Genomic DNA, 21632 nt, shown 5'->3' with positions numbered 1-21632 from the left:
CCTGCGGATTGGTAACTTCAACACACACCATTGATTTGCTTCGCAGGTTTGTGCAGGTTTTCTCACGATGTTTTCCTTAACCGTAAACCTCGAGGTAAATTTCAAATGTAATTTCGCACACGAATTTCGAAACGATCAGAGGTGCGGGCCGGGGTTTGAACCCACGATCCTCTGCTTGAGAGGCCATAGGTCCGCTCAGCCACCACAGCTTACATTAGATCTGCCACTTGAATTGTAATAATGACTAAACATTTATTCATACAACTTAAATGAGTATAATAAAGAGTTCACAACTAACCTAAGATAGCTTAACTAAGTACTTAAATAACTACTTATAACAATAAAAAAATATAAAATAATAATTGTATTTAATTGCGATTCTATAAATTGTATCTTGGTGTTCGTTAAAGTTTTTCGACGAGCACCCGTGGAAAATTTCATGTCTCTTAGACACAGGTTATGATTTTGGTATCTATTTTTGTATGGATCTCGTGAGAATCATCATCATCATCATCATCAGCCGGAAGACGTCCACTGCTAAACAATGGCCTCCTCCTTAGAACGCCACAATGAACGACAACTCGCCACTTGCATCCACCGGTTTCCCGTAACTCTCACGATGTCATCAGTCCATCTCGTCGTGTCACACTCCGCAATTTAAGGTTACAAAGATATTACAAAAGGATATACGACCTACATACGACCACCATGGACCTGTTGGGCAATTATTGAAGTTAAGTAATACCCCTTAATTCTTAATTTTTACACCAGTATTCCAGTCTTTATTATGCATTATATGTCGATATTTTTTTAATCATAAATCAAGTTTCTTTGGAAATGGCTTCTAGCTCAAAAACCATTAGTTCTGCGACGATGTATTTGTGCTTCTATGAAAAGATGATGATGATGATGATGTGATCCTGTTATCCCTCACTAGGGACATAGGGCTCGTAGAAGAGTTTTCCATTTGGCTTGATCTTGCGCGGCTTCTTCCAGCAATTATGAAAAGATAGGTACCTATATTCGAAATAAAAATTATCTCAGAAAAAATATTTAGTTCCAGTTTCTGCGAATTCAACGCTATCAATTTTACTGAATTATAAAAACGGGTACCTGATCACCGATTAAAAATTATTTGTGATAAAAATCTTTCGGACTTTAAATTCTCTACGAATTGATGCTTTAGTCTTAAATTTATAATAGACTTTTTATAAACTATACTAATGATTAAACGTAACTAATTTGTGATCTTGATGGTTCCCAAATACTCTACAAAAATAGCAATATCTTAGAGACACACATAGAATATGTGATAGCACGTAGATACTCGTAAATGGACAATCTAGAAGGATCTGTATGCACTGCAAATTTAACTTTGCCAGTCAAAACGTGAAAAGCTTACACTGTTTCATATCAGTTCTAAACTTCATCAATGTATTTGATAACTTTGTATCTATCATGACATTGAAGCTAGCAGAAATTTATCCAAGTTAATACGGATATGTTACACGCGTAAGTAATTGTGATAAGAAACTACTTTGTAGTGCAATTGAACTTTTATATTCCTTGTGTTTGATAACGAAGTTACCATCATCATCATCAATATATCAGTCTTAGAACTCCACTGGACACAGACTTCCCCCATAGACCTTTTGTTGCTTCGGTTGGAAGCGCTCAGCAGGGCTACTACGAAACTCGAAGTTCGTGTCGTGCGGTCCCTCTGACACTTATACCATTTAATACGAGAGGAAGAGGGACGGTATGATACGAACTTCGAGTTTCGTAGTAGCCCTGCTGCATTCACCGCGAACCGGCTTTTCCATCAGAGATGTGCGAGGATGTGTTACGGGGCATATGTTTTTCATTAACCAATAGAAACGCTTCATTTACCTCGCCTCGCTCCGCTCAGCTGTTTCCACCAGAGATGTGCTGTGCGAAGATGTGTAAATGACGCGTTTCTATTGGTGAATGAAAAACACATCCCTCTTGGGGCACCTACTATGAGACAAAGCAAATGAAATATTAATTTTTACCCACTTGATGTGACAAGTGAGGTTCAGTTGTTGGGAAAATATAAATTTGACATGGGGTCTCAAAAGGTTAGATTAGATTCGATTCTTTAGAAAAATATGGTTCTGTCCATTGGTGGACAATTTTGCCAGTGTCTAGTAGGTTTTGCCGTTGTACGGTAAAAAAAATCTAGAAAACGAAATGTTGGATGAACGACGACAGCGCCAAAAAATAAGTCGTCTCAAAAGGTTAAAAAGGTTATTCGTCCATCTTGACTCGACTAATATTGACGTTATTCCTTCAAATCTTTGTAATTATTCACGTCAAGAACAAAGTTTATATCCGTGTCGATGTTACGGATCACAACATAGTGATAAGATTCTTAGAATAAATAAGGATATTGTTTTCAACGCGGGGAGTCTATAGTGTAGATAAAGATTGTCAACTTATTGTGAAATGCATAAATTAAAACCGGCCAAGAGCGTGTCGGACACACCCAAAATAGTGTTCCGTAGTCATTAGGAAAAAATTAAGTAATATCTTTCTAAGGATTTCGTATTTTATACGGAATCTTCCAAGTTTAGGTATATTATATTTTTTCTTTATCTGTGCTATAAGACGTTGCTTCGTACCAAATTTCAAGATTCTGAGTTCACGGGAAGTACCCTGTAGGTTTTGATTCCCTTGCGAGTTTCGGAAATTTTGCTTTATAAACGGCTGTATCTTTTGATTGCGTTGGCTTAGAAGTTATATTTTTTCACAGCTCCAAGGGACAGTAGACCTGAGTATTTGATATAAATTTCAGCTTGATACCTCCACGACGTTCCTGAGAAAAAGGGCCGAAAAATTCTCGAGTGTAGGCCGCGGATTGGCAAGCACAGCATAGGACGTCCATCAACGAGATGGACGGATGACCTGGTTAAACCGCGGGTTCACGGTGGATGCAAGCCGCTGCCACCTGAAGCAATTGGAGGTCTTTCCTATTCTTATTCCGTACCGTGCCCGGTTTTAGAATAGGTAGGACGGGACTCTTCCCGTGGGTGTCATAAAAGACGAAAGGATCTGATGCAAGGAGTCTACTGCGCTCATGCTGGGCTCCACAGAAAACCAGCGTTACTACACATAATGTGCGGCAACACATGCTGAGTGGAGACCCTTTTTGGTATCCTGCCGTGTCACCAAGTAACATAGTTTAAGTGCTAGTTTTAGTCTTAGTTTTAGGTCGTACTTATGGAGCCAAAATAAACCTTTATTTCTTCTTTCTTCTCATGATGAACTCCGGGCTCCAGCGCAGTGTGGAAGACAGGAGGAAATCGTTTCATCACCTTTGATTACATGATATATTTTTTAAAGCTTTTATTTAACTTGCAAAAAATGTATCTTGCATATAAGTAAATCTCTAATGTATCTGCGGGTCAAATCTTGCAATTTAAATTTGACCCACTTTTAGTATAACATAACATAACCCACACCACTTTTACTACCACCACCCACCAACACCACTTTGATCACTTTTAGTAGTCGGATTGTCTGGAAATTTGGCATAATTACGTAAAGTGCATGACAATACAATAATCTGGTAGTGACATCCTGGTAGTCGGGCCAGGATCGTCTCCGCAGGGCGGAACTCTTCAACGGTTAATGGCATCGACTTGAAATTTGGTATGCAAATGCAGTTTGGGTGACAATGCAAGTACAGCTAACAAAAAGAATGTCAGCAAAAAAAAACTTGTATTAAAAGTGTTTTTTTTACCAAAAACTTATTCTCTGCTAAATATCCATCTATTCTGTACCACAACGAGCACATGACAGGGGCTAAGAAACTCGCAGAAAATCTTCCCACTGCTATCACAGCACGGATACTTGCTGGGTTCACGCCCCTCTATCGGTAGGGTCAATGTACGCGTGAATAAACAACAATTATCAAATACCTAGTTCACAATCGGCTCGAGTATTTTTATACTTAGCTGTCTTAACCCCAAACTTGGACGGATGTTGGGCAAACTTAAATATTATGACAATAGTCTTACCGCTCCGCTTTCAGAGCATGACATGAGTGCGTGTGAGCTAACTTTGGGGGCGGCAGACGTAAGCTTGCCTTCGGAATCCAAAAGCTTAGTGGTTACTTGACCTGAAATATATTTCAGAATTATTATTATTATTTTGTATTTTTTCTTTAATTGTATACTGTAGTTTTTAAGCATTTTATTTGTAATTATTTTATTTTGAAAAAAAAATTGACTTTCTGCCAAGTTTCTTGCGGCGCATTCTTCTTGGCAATGATGGTCTTACCGAAAGCGCTGGTAGTTTAAAAAATGACGTGTAAAAGTGCCCATAGCGGCCTATTTACTGAATAAAAGATTTGAATTTGTATTTGGCCCTCCGCCTACACTACACATTGGACTCCGTGGGATGGTCATAGATACAGAGGCAGGCGGAAGAGATGGCCGGACGACTTGGACATCAAGTAGAGTGGCAGAAGCATGCTCCCGACTGGGGCTTTGCCCACCAATGGGACACTTTACCAGACCAAAAGAAATTACCGCCGCGAGTAGCGAGAAGTTTTTTTTTGTATAAACTTTTTATGGCTTTTGTTACTGAGCGACAAATTTTTCATACTAAAAACACTTCTCGCTTCTCGCCAGCGTTATGACTAGTGCTTAGTAATTAGAGGTAAATTAATTTTACAATAATACCTAAGTATATGTAATAGCCAACTTAGAAAAGCTGAAATAGTTACTTATCTCCGCCATTGTCATTTCAAAGTTCAGCATCTCGTAAACAGCGAAACTGATTTAAAAATATTTTAATTTAGGCACTTGTCCCACCTTCGACGATGAGCTGATGCCACGAGTAACTAGAAACGAGTAGCACGAGAAGCGAATTTCACAAGTCGCTCGGCTGTAAGCGAGTGTTCGCGTGCGACGGGCGATTACTCGCTCCACTCGATTTGCTCGTGCGGGGCGGCCGCCAAGCTAACATCGCTGGGCGAGTATCTATAGCTCAGCGAGTTTTATAGCTCTTGTCGCTGCGACGAAAGATGTCGAGTTCTGCCGACAGTGTGAACAGCCAGCGACAACTATTAATATATGTGACTTTTACTCACACAGGATCTTATATCTTTTGTTCGTTTCTTGAGCGAGAAAATAGTCGATAGCAATCGCTTCCTCGCTGGCGGTGAGACAAGTGCCTTAGGGCTACTTGCTTTCGCTCTTTCGATCGATGAGCTGATGCCACAAACAAACACAAAGACTCATCGAACGTTCCCGAGGGTTTCCATCGATGTTAAAAATAATACAAGCAGGTAAGTACTTAACTGCCTCTAAGAAAGCAGTTGGATAAGATTCAACAGCCAAAGATCATTTGTGAAGCAATATTATCCGGGCTGCTATAAAAAAAAACCTAACATCGAAGGCTAAGGCGGAGCTACGCTCCGCTTCGCTACGCCTTAGCTTCTGAATCTAACTTATCAACGAAACGTCTTGCTGCTCGCACATATAAACTTTTTTACTTCGGTTATTCTGAATTCGATTTGTTAAGTGTCGATAAAAAAAAACTATATGATAAGTCGGTAAAAACTAAAAATTATTTTCGGGATTTTGTACTTTCAGGACCTTTAAAAATAGACCAGCTCGAAGTTCTGAGAGTCGGTTGTCGGTATTTTGTACATTCGGTATTCTGAATTTCGATGTGTTATGCGTCGACATTTCAACTGTAGGTATTATGATTTGTCGGTCTTATAATACATACCCGATGCCACAAACAAACACAAAGACTCATCGAACTTAACACGAGGGAATAATACAAGCCAGGTTAGTGGTTTGGCCCATGGCCTCTCAAGCAGTTGCAGTCGGCACCACTGCTATTTGTGAGAAGCGATTGCAGTTATGACATGTTTGATTAAACGATTAGAAATCACGTGGTACCTCCCACCAAATGTAAGTCAAAAGTTCAAACAAGTTCTTCTCTTTAATGACAAATAAAACATTTACTTAACGATTATCGGTATTATTAGTTATAATAATTCAACTATTATTAAACAGCTAACAACAATAAATGAACATGACGAAAAGTATACGCTTTTTGATATACTGCGGAGGTACGAAATGGCATTTAAAAAACCTGTAGATAAAAAAAAACTAAATTGATAAGTGGGTAAAAACTAAAAATTAAAAATCTCGTAGTCTAGTTATGTACCTAAATTAGTCAGGATCCATTAAAAATCGTGACCAGCTCAAAAGTTCTGAGAGTGGGTCCTGACTATTGAAGTGTAAATTACATTATGAGAGTTTTAGATAAGTATACTTATTTCTTTACAAATGGGCTAATTATTAACTTTCATTATACGAGTATACCCATATTGCTACTATCCTAAAAAAAAAATTAATGCCTGTCCACATTTACTTCTTTTTTTTTATTCGACTGGATGGCAAACGAGCAAGTGGGTCTCCTGATTGCAGATGCGTTGCCAAACTAGAGGCCTAAGATGGGATACCTCAAGTGCCAGTAATTTCACCGGCTGTCACACGGCTGCTGGCTGCTACACGGCAGGATTAGCGAGCAAGATGGTGGTAGCAATCCGGGTGGACCTTGCACAAGGTCCTACCACCTGCAAAATCTTCGGAACCGCTTTAAATGTTAAAGTGTGTGTGTTTGTATGTTTGTGTGTATGTTTGTCCGTCTTTCACGTCAAATCGGAGCTACGGATCGACGTGATTTTTGGCATAGAGATAGTTTATGAGCCAGAGAGTGACATAGGCTACTTTTTATCCCGGAAAAATGCACAATTCCCGAGGAAACAGCGCGCGATAACCGAATTTCACGCGGGCGAAGCCGTGGGCAAAAGCTAGTAGTTTATAAGAATAATTGGTACTAACAAATTTCGTGATCCCCTGTTGATGGACGTTAAACGCCTAATAATAAATTATTTTTATTTTTATTATTTTATAAAAATGAGATAATTCGTCCCAAAACAGGTAGTAACAAGATTACAAAAGCACACCAAAAAAAAAATACTAAATAAAAAATTATCACGTGTGAGCTGAACACTGAGCTGTGACACACGCAGTGCGGGGAATCGTACCTACTGGTTTGTAGCAAATATTAAATTATTCGTCTTTATCCCTATACCGCGAGAACTATGCAATTTTCCGTGATAAAACTATTCTTAGTTCTTCTTAGATTAAGTATACAAAGATTAGTAAAGTCAAAGATATTTTTTACAATTTACGACCTTATCACTGTCACTCTGTGTTTCAACTTTTGTATAAAATCGTCAAAAGGCGTACAGGGACAAGGTACTAACTAAAGAGCAAATATATTTTTGACCTCCACTGCAGTCTTTCACTTAACGTAACCGCAGAAAAACGGATGAATGGAAAGATATAAAGAGCAAAACTATAAAGAGTTCCGCTTATGCTATATTGAATAGGTTACGCTTAAAAGGATTCAGCGTACTTATTCTTTTACCAATAACCATTATTTCTAAAGAAAGCTTTAGAATTGCCATGCTTCTAAAATGCCATTTTTTATAATTTATGGTTCGAATTAGGGTTTTTAAAACCAGGTAGTCTTATGAGGGTCGGAAAGCTACCTAATACTTCTATTGTTTTACAGTGAATGATAATAAGAAACTTATAGGTAAGTATTAAGGGATGTTCTTGAATAGCAGTACTCGTGTTAAGGTTAGTTAATTAGTATGTTGACCTTGGTTCCAGATGTTGTTATCGTTTAAGGGTTAATAAGTTTTGAACTCGTATTTGAGCGCGTGGTAAATTATGTTTATGAACTTTTTGAGAATGATCCTTTTAACTGGTTTGATTTCTCTTTGGTATGATGTATAATATTTAAAAAAACACATTTATTGACTTTAAGTTTTGATTAGTGAAATTAATAAAAAGAATTTGTGGGAATGAACTAAAATAATTTCTTTGCTCACCCGCGACCTTATGATAGCTAAGTTTATGCAAGATATGCGTGTTCATGCAGTTCCTCCACCTCCACACTGTAAGAACACACAAACCACCACCACAATACACTGACGCGTTTTGAACTCAACCAGAGCTCATCTTCAGAGCAACACAACCGTACATCATACTACCAAATGTTAGACTAATAAACCACAATAAACGGTTTAATTTGTCACTGTTACTCCCTAAGTACCCACCTATATTTTTCTCAAACAAAACTACCCACAACATATTAATAAATTTTATTCGTTATAATTATAAAACTACCTTGAATTTTTATTTCACGCATAATATTATCTTGCATAAACTAATAAGGTCGTGGGTGAGCAAAGAAATTAATTTAGTTCATTGATATCAACTTCCGCAAAGTAACGCCTGATTCAATAAATTAGAAATTGTGGGAATATCTCGAGAGTACATTCTCTTTAACCTCCGACGCAAAAGAGATGTTTTAAGTTTATCTGTGGCATCGTAACTCTGAAACAGATTGCCCAATTTCAATGCGGTTCTATTACGTGAAAGCTTAGTTTCTTTGTAGTGATACCTAAGTTAAATAAAAATCGGTTCAGTTGTTTTTAATAATACATTGTGTCTTAAGGGCGGTAAATAAGGAATTACGAACGAGAGTCTATTAGAAGCCCGAAGGCGAAGACTGAGGGCTTTAATGAGTCGATGTTCGTAATTCTAGTACCGCCCGTGCGATTTACAGTATTTTTCATCACATTACGAGTAAAATTTTATATTTCTAAAACAAAAAATATAATTCTTCCAAATATTGGCGATACTTTAGGCTGCGCTCTTGGCAGCGCCGCCCTCCCCCTCCCCCTCTCGCAGCATGCGCCTGACGCGCGTGTGCGTGTGGGCCAGCGCGTGCAGCACCATCAGTACGGGCACTGACTCATTTACCGACCTTGGGCTTCATGACAAGAAAATTAGTACAGGCAATGACTCATTTACCGACCACGGGTTTCATGACAAGCACATTAAGGTCGAGGGTTTTATTTGGGGGGTTGCAACCAAGGTAGCCTGCATGTTACGACACTGTTTACGAGCAAGTGTGATGAAAAATATTGAACTTGAGATGACAATGAATGTCGAGGTTTTTTTTTGTAAATTTTGATAAGCGAAATGATTCCCATAAAAACACATGAGACCATCTCAACACCACATTATTTTAGACGTAAAAGTTTTCTTTTCATAATTGATCATAATCTGTACCTCTAATACAACACCGATGCATGGGTCATTTGCAGAAAATTATGCACCCTTCAAGTGTCCCAAAGTTTTATATAGAAAATTATCCCGCGGGTGCGTTACCATACAAATAAATTAATAATTTATAAAAAATGTAACGAACTGAGATGAAAAATTTGGCACATATTTTTTCTTGTGTGAAGTTCGAATGCAGAAACCATTCTGAGTAAGATAAGCCTAAAAAAAACATTTTCTGAAAAAAAAACTAAATATTTTTACAAATAGGTGAAGGTTCTTGGCGGCGTGCTGTCCATCAGGTGACCGTTTTCCCCCTATCATATTTAAAATAAATGCGAAGAAAATCTTTGTTCGATTTTTGATCTTTCTCTATCATTACGTGAGCTAACTTTGGGGGTGGCAGACGTGAACTTGCCTTCGAAATCCAAAAGCTTAATGGTTACTTGACCTGAAATTTATATTTCAGAACTAAATTATTGTTATTATTATTTAAAAATTTATGACGGTGAAGCATTCTACACTTCCACTGAACGAGATATAGTTTAGATATAGTTACTTAGTGTAACTAGACACTGTATTTTTAATTATATTTTGTATTTTTTTCTTTAATTGTAATATAGTTTTTTTAGAAAATTATATTTATTCTTCTGCCAAGTTTCTTGCGGCGCATTCTTCTTGGCAATGATGGTCTTTCCGGAAGCGTTGGTAGTTTAAAAATGACGTGTAAAAGTGCCCATTGCGGCCTATTTACTGAATAAATCATTTGAAATTTGAATTTGAATTTAACCTTACATTTAAAAAAAAAAAAGAATTAGGGACGCCATTGTTGTTTTAAGATTAAGTAATAAAGTAGTAGCGGGATGTTTTGTGTAACTCTACGACTCTTAAGCTTATTTTGAATGATCGGCCGTAAGCAGGCCGTAAGCACTGTTCACGCCAGCCTAGTTCCTGGAGGAGTCTGTTTAAGATTCCTCCAGAATCAGGAGCTAGCTTCACTTTACCGTGCAATTTCTAAGAGACTTCCCTGCGGTGACACAAGCTCAAGTTATTGATGATAAAAATTTGATTTGGTGCCACACAAACAACCTAATTAAAATACTTGGAAAACAAATGAAATTGTTCTAAGCCAAAGGAAAATGGCACTTATTTCGCAGCTATAAGATACTTTGATAGGGGTCTTCTTTTCATTACTTAGCTAGTATCTAAATAGAGCAATTATCGCGGAATATTTATACCAATTGCCCTAGTCCCAAATTAAGCAATGTTTGTACTACTATAACTACGCGTATAAGCCAAGTGGTTACAGAACCTGATTATAAAGCTTGATATCGAATTCAATAGGCCGCAAACACCTGTAGCCGTGGTGGCCTAGTGGTTTGACCTATCGCCTCTCAAGCAGAGGGTCGTGGGTTCGAACCCCGGCTCGCACCTCTGAGTTTTTCGAAATTCATGTGCGGAATTACATTTGAAATTTACCACGAGCTTTGCGGTGAAGAAAAACATCGTGAGGAAACCTGCACAAACCTGCGAAGCGATTCAATGGTGCGTGCGAAGTTCCCAATCCGCACTGGGCCCGCGTGGGAACTACGGCCCAAGCCCTCTTGTTCTGAGAGGAGGCCTGTGCCCAGCAGTGGGACGTATATACGTCGTAGGCTGGGATGATGATGATGATATACATAACAGTAAAAAATTAAAGAAAAAATACATGAAAAGAACAATAATAATACAGGGATGCATGGCGTCCCTTAGTTACAAAACTAAAACTAACATGCCTATAATATATGTATATAATAACTACTCGTATATCTACGTTCAGTGGGTATAGAATGCTTCCACCGTCATAAAAAGAGAGACCTTATTGTCTAACGCACTTGGAATCACGATCGTTTTCACCGCTTTTTTCTGTCACACGATATAAGAGGAGGAAAGAAAGATATGGTGAATGCGATTGCGAGCGTGAGAGTCTTTGACAATACGGCCACCGGTCAGGGCATATATATTTGTATAAATAATACGAATATATGTATATTTTGAGTCTATATTCGTTGCCGAGCACCCATAGTAGAGTAGTAGAGTAGGTATACCGGGAGTGGCCCGTAATATGAGCCAATAATTAACACATAGAGACCATACCCGTCAAAATGAACAACATTAGTTCAGCGACTTTTAAAAATAATTAGTTTCTTAATTTTTATTACACTTTAAAGTTTATTCGAGGAAGCAATGTAAAGCAAAAGGCTTTATGTTTGTAGCGTGACAGGCGACATCAGTTGTGTTCTAGGATGGCGTACATTGATAGCAGTATTTATAATTTGTATTAAAAAGGCTTCATTCTTTTTAAAAGTCGCTGAACTAATGTTGTTCAGTTTGACGAGGACGATAAAAGAAAGAAAAGAAAGAAAGAAAAGAACCAAAAAAAATACAGTATTCACAACACAAGACACAACAATAGTATTAAGTACAATAGACAAGACGAGGATGTATGTGTCATTGCGGTTGTGAATAGGACACTGGCTCAGCATAATGCTGAAGCGTTAAAATAAACACCCCAGCGCTGATTTTGAGCCAGCACGTGGTGACCCTCGGACCGCTACAAAATATACTACAACAGTTTATTACATACATAAGACTACATAAATAGATAATTTAAACAATGAAACATATTATTTATTTATGCTTGAAGACATTAACTTAGTAATAAACATAAAATTATAACTATTATACACTCACTTGCCAAACATACAACACCGTTAGGTACGCGAGCTAAAAGGAAACATGAAATTAACAACCGAAACAAAAAGAGTTTTGTGTAATAGTGCTGGAAGGGAGAGGAATTAATGAATTATAGCTTTTGAAATGCCAACAAATAGCCTTTAAGCTTTCGCCCAAAGGTGTACCTGCTAGTCACTCCGAGTATAGAGAGGTATGTCATTCCAGCACTTAGACGCCGCGAATCTGAAACTACCTCGAAACGCCGCCGTCCTTCTTGCGGAGGCACAATAGCCTTAAAGTCTGCGCACACTTTTGACCATGTGATTTTTTCAAAAAGGTACGAAGGTGTGAAGATCTATGTTCTTATTATTTGCTCGTATTACAGGCCACACTCGGTATAAGCTTAGCTGTTATTTTGGGCCTCTAGGTCAATTGGAATTAGTTGTCCCGTGATAAAGCGAAAGATCATCAAAATAACACATTAAATTCGAATCGAGGTGTATACCAACAAGCAAAGTGCACTAATATTTCAGACTATATACAGTTTTTAGAGTTCCATAGTCATATCAAGGATCTTTATAATATCGCCATCTGTCATGTGTTGTGCTTGTTGCATTTGATGAATTTCACAGTGCTTTGCTTGTCTATAATACTATGTAATTATTTCAATAAATAAATAAATGTCTATCTTTCTGTCTGTCCGTCAGTCCGCGGCTGCATGGTAGTACATAACCTACCCGTTATCTGTACTGCTTGCTATGTGTAGGTGTACAATAAAAAGTAATTGTATTGTATTGTATTGTATTTACAATAATTGTGTTAATTAAGAATGTTATCACTGTCAAGTGCAAAAATATGTACCTATCTATTCGAACCACTCAAAAATATGTAACCTTGTATGTGTCGGAATAAGAGTTTCTGGTACATATTTTGAAAGATTAGATAATTTAATATTTTTGCATTCGACTGTTCTTACATAAGATCGCATTCCCAATGGTTTTAAAAGCTTAAAGTTCTTCCCCCTTATTCATAAAACTTAACAAGCCTATGTTAACTAACAAATGCTTTGTCCCTTTCTAACAAATACAAATGTCGAAGTGACATATAAGGACAAACGAATTTTAGCGGTATTTTAACTAAAATAGGTTTGATTGTCGTTTATGAATAAGGGGGCTTATCATTAGAAAGCCGTCATTCCGCATGGGGGTATTAATCATGTGGATATTGGTAAAACACAATTTAGAAAAAAAAGGTTCTTACTCGTAGCATTCACTGTAGAATAATAGAGGTACCTACCTATTTGAAAACCTTCCGACCTTACGGTAACTACCTGATTCTATAGACCTTAATGAACCTATACTTTTAAAGATTATTAGCATTGTGCTGTTCCAAAATCTTTCTTTAATAGGTGTTTATTCTTAAAAGAATGAGTAACAGCACTAATCCCTTTTTAGGGTTCCGTATTTTTAAAAAAGCGTAGAAATATAGCGTACATTTTCATAGCAATGCTTTCATAGTAGTGAGGTAGCAAGGTAACCAAAGGCGCTGGGGCAAAAATAAACTATGGCCCCAGCTTAACTATTTAAAATCGTTCCGAATTCGTCGTACTCCAGATTTGTCATTTATAGTGTATAAATATGGCAATTTGTTGCTATGGAGGAGCGGGGCGTCCTAATACAAGTATTTTATACTTAACAGGAAGTCCCCACCTAGATTGACTAATCCATTATAAATGAAACGGTACAAATCAGATCTATTGTCCATTAATATCAAAGGCGTATTATAAAGTTATGATTATATCATGGACAGGGATATTTGAAAAATTCCGATCCGCATTAGCGATCCCTTCAAATAGGCGAACCACTGTGTAAAAATAAAGCTGTTCGTTATAAAGTTGTGTTAAATACTGTGATGTATAGATATCATTTAATTAATATTGTAACTGTTTTAAAATAATATATATATATATATACCTCGTTGAGCTTCCGGATCTTCTCAGCAGAGGTTTTTCCGAACCCCCAGATTATTTGACATTCACTCTCCGTATAGCTATTCCTAAAGATATTTGACTGGTTGACTTGACTTTGACGACTTTGACTAATTTATGGTGAAATATTTTTTTTTAATTTTTTCATTTAAAGTCAGAGTCCGAGAGGCCCCCTGAGCTTAGGGGCCCCGGGGGCACTGCCCCGTCTAGCCCTCCGGTAGACGCCACTGGCTCTATGCTTGTCTCTGTTCGTTGTTCAGTTCTACAAATTTAAAAACGACGATGACGACGATGAGATGGCCGTTGATGCTGAAAAGTTCTCGATGGAGGCCGCGGATCGGCAAGCGCAGCATAGGACGTCCACCAACGAGACGGACGGATGACCTGGTTAAAGCCGCGGGTTTACGGTGAATGCAAGCCGCTGCCAACCGAAGCAACTGGAGGTCTATGTCCAACAATGGACGTCCTACGGCTAAATGATGATGATGATGATGATGATGAAAACCGAAGAATGCTCGATGTTCTGTTACAAGTGAAAGCTCAAGTTTATCAGCATCTTAATAGTTTCCCCATGCCTATCCGCCAGGCCGTGGCTTAGCTCAGATACTTTAAGTACTAAATAGAAAGCTATAATTTGACAGAGAATGATTAAACAAAATTTAATAAAAGCTTATATTCCAAACACTAAAAAAAAAACAAAGCAAAAAAACAAAAAAAATAAACCAGCCAAAAGTAGAGACGAGTGGAAGAAAAAAGAGGAGGCTAAGTACTTAATAGAAAGGTATAATTTGACCGAGAATGATAAAACAAAATTTTATAAAAGCTTATATTCCAAACACTAAAAAAAAACCAAAGCAAAAAACAAAAAAAAATAAACCAGCCAAAAGTAGAGACGAGTGGAAGAAAAAAGGGGAGGCTAAGTACTAAATAGAAAGCTATAATTTGACAGAGAATGATAAAACAAAATTTTATAAAAGCTTACATTCCAAACACAAAAAAACCAAAGCAAAAGCCAAAAAAAATAAACCAGCCAAAAGTAGAGACGAGTGGAAGAAAAAAGGGGGAGCTATAAGCTAATAAAAAAACACTTAGGAATATTTTAAACTTTTACGATTCTCACTCATGAATCATAACTACAATATAACTACTAGTTATACTTAAGTACTATTTATTCGATCGCTGCAATATGGCCAAAACGTCGAGATAATGACAGCAATAAATAGTAGTCATGAATAATTCCCGAGATATGAGTTACTAGTAGAGTTTTATTTCTCGTCTATCACATAGTGTAAAGTATTGTTGGGTAGGTTTTCATCGGTGAAATGATGTTTAGTAACAAAAAAAAAAGTTTTTTTTGCTGAATGTAATTTTCGTTGACTTGCATTACCGTTCAAGCTAGATATCTGTATTGTGTATCTGTGTCAAGTCGATGCTATTAGCCGTTGAAAAGTTCAGTCCTGCAACTTAAAGGCGATCCTGGCAGGACCACCTGAATTTTACTACCGTTACGTTATTATGCTGTCAACAAATTTATATAAGAATGCCAAACTTTAATACTAGGAAGTTGTAGAAAAATGGTTTTCGAATTTCGCAACCACAACTTACGAGTACTTATACTTATATACAAACGTCGCAAATTATAGAATCTTATAAAACTAAAAAAAAAAACTGTTTTATATAAATACATTTAATGCAACGTTAAGTATTTGTGTTTGTACTATGTCAATAAAACTTTATTACAGATAACGAATGTTAGAAATAATTACATAATTAAGTATTTTGTTATCTTCATTTTACCAAGGAAACTCAAGTGATTTTTAAACTTTTCTTTTATAGTACTCAAATAAAGCACTTATGAATGTCAGAAAAAATCTACCACTTTTTTGCTTGTTATAGCCTAAATTGAATAAAGATATTTTGACTTTGACTTTGACTTATGTAAAACATATTAGTACGGAACTCTACAGAGAGCATGGTCCGACACGCGCTTGGCAGCTTTTTGTTCCATGTCTCCGCGGCGCCAGCGCCGCTCTTGTCTATAAAAGAGAGAAGCAGGACGTTGCCGCCGCATTTACCTTCCGGCCGAGGTAGAAGCAACAAGTATTGCTAGCATAAGTACAGTCGACTGAGTATATTAGTGTAATCTTACAAACCCCGCCACCATGGGGTCTAGGTATAGTTGGAGCATATTAAGTGTGCTTATAGTACTTTCCGTTTTATGGAAACCAGCGTATTCTGACGGTGAGTTTATTTATTTACTTTTTTTATAATACAAAACGGGATGATTTTTATTTTGTTTCTAATAGCAAGAAAAAAAAAATTTTTTTTAATTTAGTGCTTGACTTTTTTTTCTTATTTCCTTCTTATTTCAGTGTAGGTATAATTGTTGAAAATTCAGTATAAGCATTATAAAGGCAAAGCATTAAAAAATTGTGTCTGTGTTAAAATCATCCTGGGTTCAGTGTAGGTATTTTACTTGTTAAGGAATTTACTTTACATTGGTAAGAAAAACGATACTCTTATCATTACTTACACAGTTATAGTTTTATAATTAATGCTAATAGTATTTCAGTTTTACTGGTTAATATTATAGATGATGAATTGATTATGGCGGGTAAAAAGCAAATAACAAAAAAACGAGTTTGAGAGTGAATGATGATTATAACGTTTTTACAAAAAGCTTATCAACTGCTTCAAAGCTGTTATCGTGTGATAAATGAAGTTCATATTATTGAGCCTTTTTCTAGTGTAAAAATACCAATTAAAAAAAGGCCAAGTGCGAGTCGGACTCACGCACGAAGGGTTCCTTGCCATCTATAAAACATTCATTAGACATTAGCAAAAAAACGGTAAAAAATCACGTTTCTTGTATGGGAGCCCTCCTTAAATATTTACTTTATTCTGTTTTTAGTATTTGTTGCTATAGCGGCCACAGTTATACGAGTACATAATCTGTGAAAATTTCAACTAACTATCACGGTTCATGAGATACAGTCTGGCGACAGACGGACGGACGGACAGTGAAGTCTTAGTAAGAGGATTTCCTTTTTTATCCTTTGGGTACGGAACCCTAAAAATGTGTTAAAAATGTTAAAGTGAAATATCTCATATTAACCTAATAAAATTTTGCTTAATAATTTTAAGCAGTAAAAAAATTTTCATTTGATTTGATTGTATCTTTAGCTTATTTATTGCAAAGGAAGCTTTTCTCATAACAAAACAAACAAATGTGTTTTTAGCAAAATAACTTCCACATTTCGAACTTTTTCTTAATTTATTGTGATTTTTTACATTTGGATAAATCATGCGAATTCTGGCTTTTAAAATAGAACACTTACACCGAAGTCTAAAAAAGTAACACGAAAAATATCCATTCACATATCATGCGTAAGAAAACCCAAAAATTATTACTTAACAATTATCTTTTCCTCGAGATAATAAAATGAGGTATGTTTTATTAAAAATCACGAAAAAAAAATTGATCTCCTAAAGCATCTCACTAAAAGCAACTTACTCATATAAAGTAGGTAAGTACTTTAAACTACAGCAAAGTAAGGAAAGTACCATAAATAAAAAAAAAACAGCTCTCCTTTATTAGTTATACTTTTGACACAAAGGTCATAATCATATCTTTTACATACATGTCTGTATGCTTCCTCATAATCCACCACCACTTATTTCTAACAGTTGCCTTAATAGTTAGGGAGCGTCCATCTGCTTTTTATTTGGCCAGTCCATTCCATAGGCTTTTCATAAGGTCAAACGCCTGCAACTAGACTTTCTTAAGCTACATTTCTAACTTAAGTTAGCAGGGGCGTACCCAGCTTCTGGCCTAGGGGGAGACAAGTCAGATTTTTTAGGTCACCCGCGCTTGTTGAAACACAAGGTATATGTAGTGTGTAGGGCAAACACCCGCAAGGGATCCTGCTTAATGGGGCTTAATATATTGTAGGTCATACAATTTCCAGTACGCCCATGTTAGTTAGTAGTAGTCCAAAGTGTAGGGGTATGGCAGCACAGAATGCTGAGGATATCTGGGTTCGATTCCGAGCGCTGGTCTCTTTTTCTGGTTTTTCTGTGCATACGTGTCTCAATTTGTATTTTCGATATGACACCTCTGTTACTAACTGGCCGATAGCCGTGGTAATAAACTGGGGATACCCTTTGACCGCGCTATCAGCTGTTATCTGTTGCTCCAATACTTCACACAAAGATCACACATGCGTTAACAAAGACAGTGAAACATCCAAGCCCCTTTCGTGGTTATGAAGTCTTTCTTAATGTATAACGACTGTTTAAAACACGAACATCTTCAATTAATTGCACATTTTTGAACACCAGTCGCAAACGTAAAGGAGTCCGAGTGCCCGTCTTTGTCATGAAGTGACAGCAAGATGTCATCTATTGGACATTACCATGCCAAGCACTAGGACATTTACTTAATTTGAACAAAGGAAAAATTCAAGCAAATATTCAAAATTTCTTAATAATCAGATGATCAATTAACTTGATAATGTTTCATGAAGCGATGTTTCTTGTTTCATTTGAAACAACCTGTACATGCTTAGTATGTACAAGCCGCATAAAGGCATAAAAGAAAAACTAATTCTGTGTATTTAAAATCATCTATTTATCACAGATCATAATTAGTCTTAATTTGTTAGCATCAATAAAATAATTTCTGTGTTAGTACATAAAACAAAACAAACAACTATACGTAGCGAATATTACAGTCTCATAATGACTCACATAGTTCATTATCATTTGTTTTATGTTGGCTGTTTGTTATTATAATATTTAATTAGTGTCGAATTTTACCCAAATAAATATAAAAAATATGAATTTGATTAATACTCAACTGAACTAAGTATGTAATTATGATGTGGCAATTTTTTTTTTTTTATAAATACCACCACCGTCCGCTTTAAGCGAAACTTTTTTCCACGCACGACTAAGTATGGAGCGAGCTTCCTGGGTCAGTGTTTCCGGAGCGGTACAACTTAGGGATCTTTAAAAACGAGCCTATCAGTCTCTCAAAGGGCCGGCAACGCACATGTGATACCCCTCGTATTGACAGGTGTCCATGGGCGGCGGTGGTTGCTTCCCATCAGGGGACCCGCATGCTCGTTTTCCCCCTCTTATATATAAAAAAATATTTCTTTATTTTTTTCTTAATCGTTGAGTAACAAGCCGTGGTGGCCTAGTGGTTTGACCTATCGCCTCTCAAGCAGAGGGTCGTGGGTTCAAACCCCGGCTCGCACCTCTGAGTTTTTCGAAATTCATGTGCGGAATTACATTTGAAGTTTACCACGAGCTTTGCGGTGAAGGAAAACATCGTGAGGAAACCTGCACAAACCTGCGAAGCAATTCAATGGTGCGTGTGAAGTTCCCAATCCGCACTGGGCTCGCGTGGGAACTATGGCCCAAGCCCTCTTGTTCTGAGAGGAGGCCTGTGCCCAGCAGTGGGACATATATAGGCTGAGATGATGATGATGAATCGTTGAGTACCTGGCTACTATATAATGCTCAGAATAAAGTTACTATGTAATAGTTTCGTATTAAAAGCTTCTTTTTAAATAAATTTAAAGCGAAATATCCACTTCGCCCTTATTGAATAACAGTTACAAATGTTACAATTATAATTGTCACTTTTTTGTATGAGAAACTTAACAATTATGTAAAGTTGTTTCACTTGCACTAAAATAATTTATTTGCGCACCCGCGACCTTATGATAGCCAAGTTTATGCGAGATATGCGTATTCATGCAGTTCCTCCACCTCCACACTGTAAGAACACACACAAATCACATAAACCCATCTATCACCACCACCACACTACGCACACACGTTTCGAACTCAACCAGAGCTACACAGTACACCATACTACCAGATGTTGGGCAACATCTGGTCAACGTCTCACATCTGGTAGTATGGTGTACGGTTTTGTTGCTCTGAAGATGAGCTCTGGTAGAGTTCGAAACGCGTCGGTGTATTGTGGTACTGGTGATGGATGGGTTTGTGTGATATTTGAGTGTTCTTACAGTGGAGGAACTGCATTAACACGCATATCTTGCATAAACTTAGCCTATCATAAGGTCGCGGGTGAGGAAATAAATTATTTTAGATCATTGATTATGGACCTCCGCTAAGGAACGCCTGATTCAATAAATTATTGTAGAATTTGTAACTTTTATTCAAAAAGGGCCTGATGCCTTCAGCTGACGAGCTGAACTTTAGTCATAATTTGAAATGGCTATCTCCTAACTATCCAGCACTGCCAAGATAAAAGCGCGCAGATAAAAGTTTGTTAATTTTCCTCTTATATAAGTGAACTATTGCCTTGACAATGACCAGTAGGTAACGCCCAAGCACCCGATAATACAATGACAAACAGATAACTCCGACTTATCACTTGACCCCGTTATCGTCCCGAACGCCTCCATTGTTTTCGACAAGTATTAATAAATAGTTGACACTAGAAACACGTTCATTTACAAGGACGTTAGTTTAATAACTTTTCTGGGTAAGACTTGCTACGAGATGTAGACATAATTCACCTTTAATGAGATCCCGATATTATAGTAAGTGAAATATCGGAAGCTCATTAAGCTCAGAAGCTACGTACCGTAGCAAATATACTCGTATCGCATCGTCATTGATCCAAGTACGTTGTAGAAAAGTCAAGAAAAAATAATATGGAAGCTTGTTATCATGTTACGTTTTGTTATAATATCAATCTACGTGTATGTGTTCGTATGAGTACACACCTTACCTTACACTGTCAGAGCTTATAGTCGTGCAAGTTGCATTACATTGCGGCGCTCGATTGACCACCACAAACTCTTTGGCTGTACGGCCTCGCAATGTATCGCAACTTGCACAATTTTTCTTGGTTTAAAGTTGAAATGGCTATGGTTTATTATTGCTCGTTTCATGAACCTAAGTGTACAACCTTAAATTTTAATTAAGAGTAGGTTTATCAGAAAAAAGAAAATTTGGAACAACTCATGACATAAATGACAGTTTTTAATGGTACGCGGTAAATTACATACGATATATTTCCAAACGCTTTTTTCAATGAGCTCCCGATATTTCAACGTAGTTGCATGCACATGCATGTTTTTGTCCTTTTCATACTCGACTAGGTTGGAAAGGGTTAGAGGTAGGTATTCGAGACTGATTAGACAATATTTTTACTATACGAAGACGCTCCACCCTGTTGCATATTGTTAAAAATAATCACGTTCTTCATCCCCCTTACAAATATTATTTCATATTATAACACAATTAAAAGCTCAGTAAGTATAAAAATATGTTTATTCTTGTAACTTTATGCACGCTTTTTTGCTGATTATGTACTTTATTGTTTTTTTATGTATTATACTATTTTATTCACGTAAATATAAGAATTTAAGAAAAAATAACCATTATGAAACTTAAATATAAACTAACTACCTAACTTAAAAACTTAATACCTACTAAATTAAATCTTAAAAAGGCCCCCGTGGCATGGTGCCCAAGAGGCTGGCAGCATTCCCTCGTTGAATGGCGATGGCGATTCGTTGAGAGAGATAGCTGCCAACCCTTTGGTCTCCAGTAGTGTCGACCAGGTGCTTTTGCACTTCTTTAATTAAATTTTGTGCGCCGGGACCCCAAGGACCCAGGGTCTCAAATCCGACAGCAACGAAGTTATATTATGCTGAACCGAGACCCTGGTATTTTAATATTTTCCTGCCCTCGGC

The 21632-nt window shown here is 37.0% G+C and overlaps 1 protein-coding gene across 2 annotated transcripts in view; it reads left to right on the top strand.

Annotated features, from left to right (window-relative positions):
• The first annotated feature begins 15953 nt into the window (after positions 1-15953).
• apolpp (retinoid- and fatty-acid binding glycoprotein apolipophorin) overlaps positions 15954-21632 on the top strand; it is a 39831-nt gene continuing 34152 nt past the window's right edge. For both annotated transcript variants that reach the window (XM_074102871.1, XM_074102870.1), the window contains exon 1: positions 15954-16131. In XM_074102871.1, the coding sequence (XP_073958972.1) occupies positions 16053-16131 (79 nt within the window). In that variant the 5' untranslated portion in view covers positions 15954-16052. The remainder of the gene's footprint in view (positions 16132-21632) is intronic.

The sequence above is a fragment of the Choristoneura fumiferana genome, chromosome 19, assembly GCF_025370935.1.
Source record: "Choristoneura fumiferana chromosome 19, NRCan_CFum_1, whole genome shotgun sequence".
NCBI lineage: Eukaryota > Metazoa > Arthropoda > Insecta > Lepidoptera > Tortricidae > Choristoneura > Choristoneura fumiferana.
This window is presented reverse-complemented; position numbering and strand designations above follow the sequence as displayed.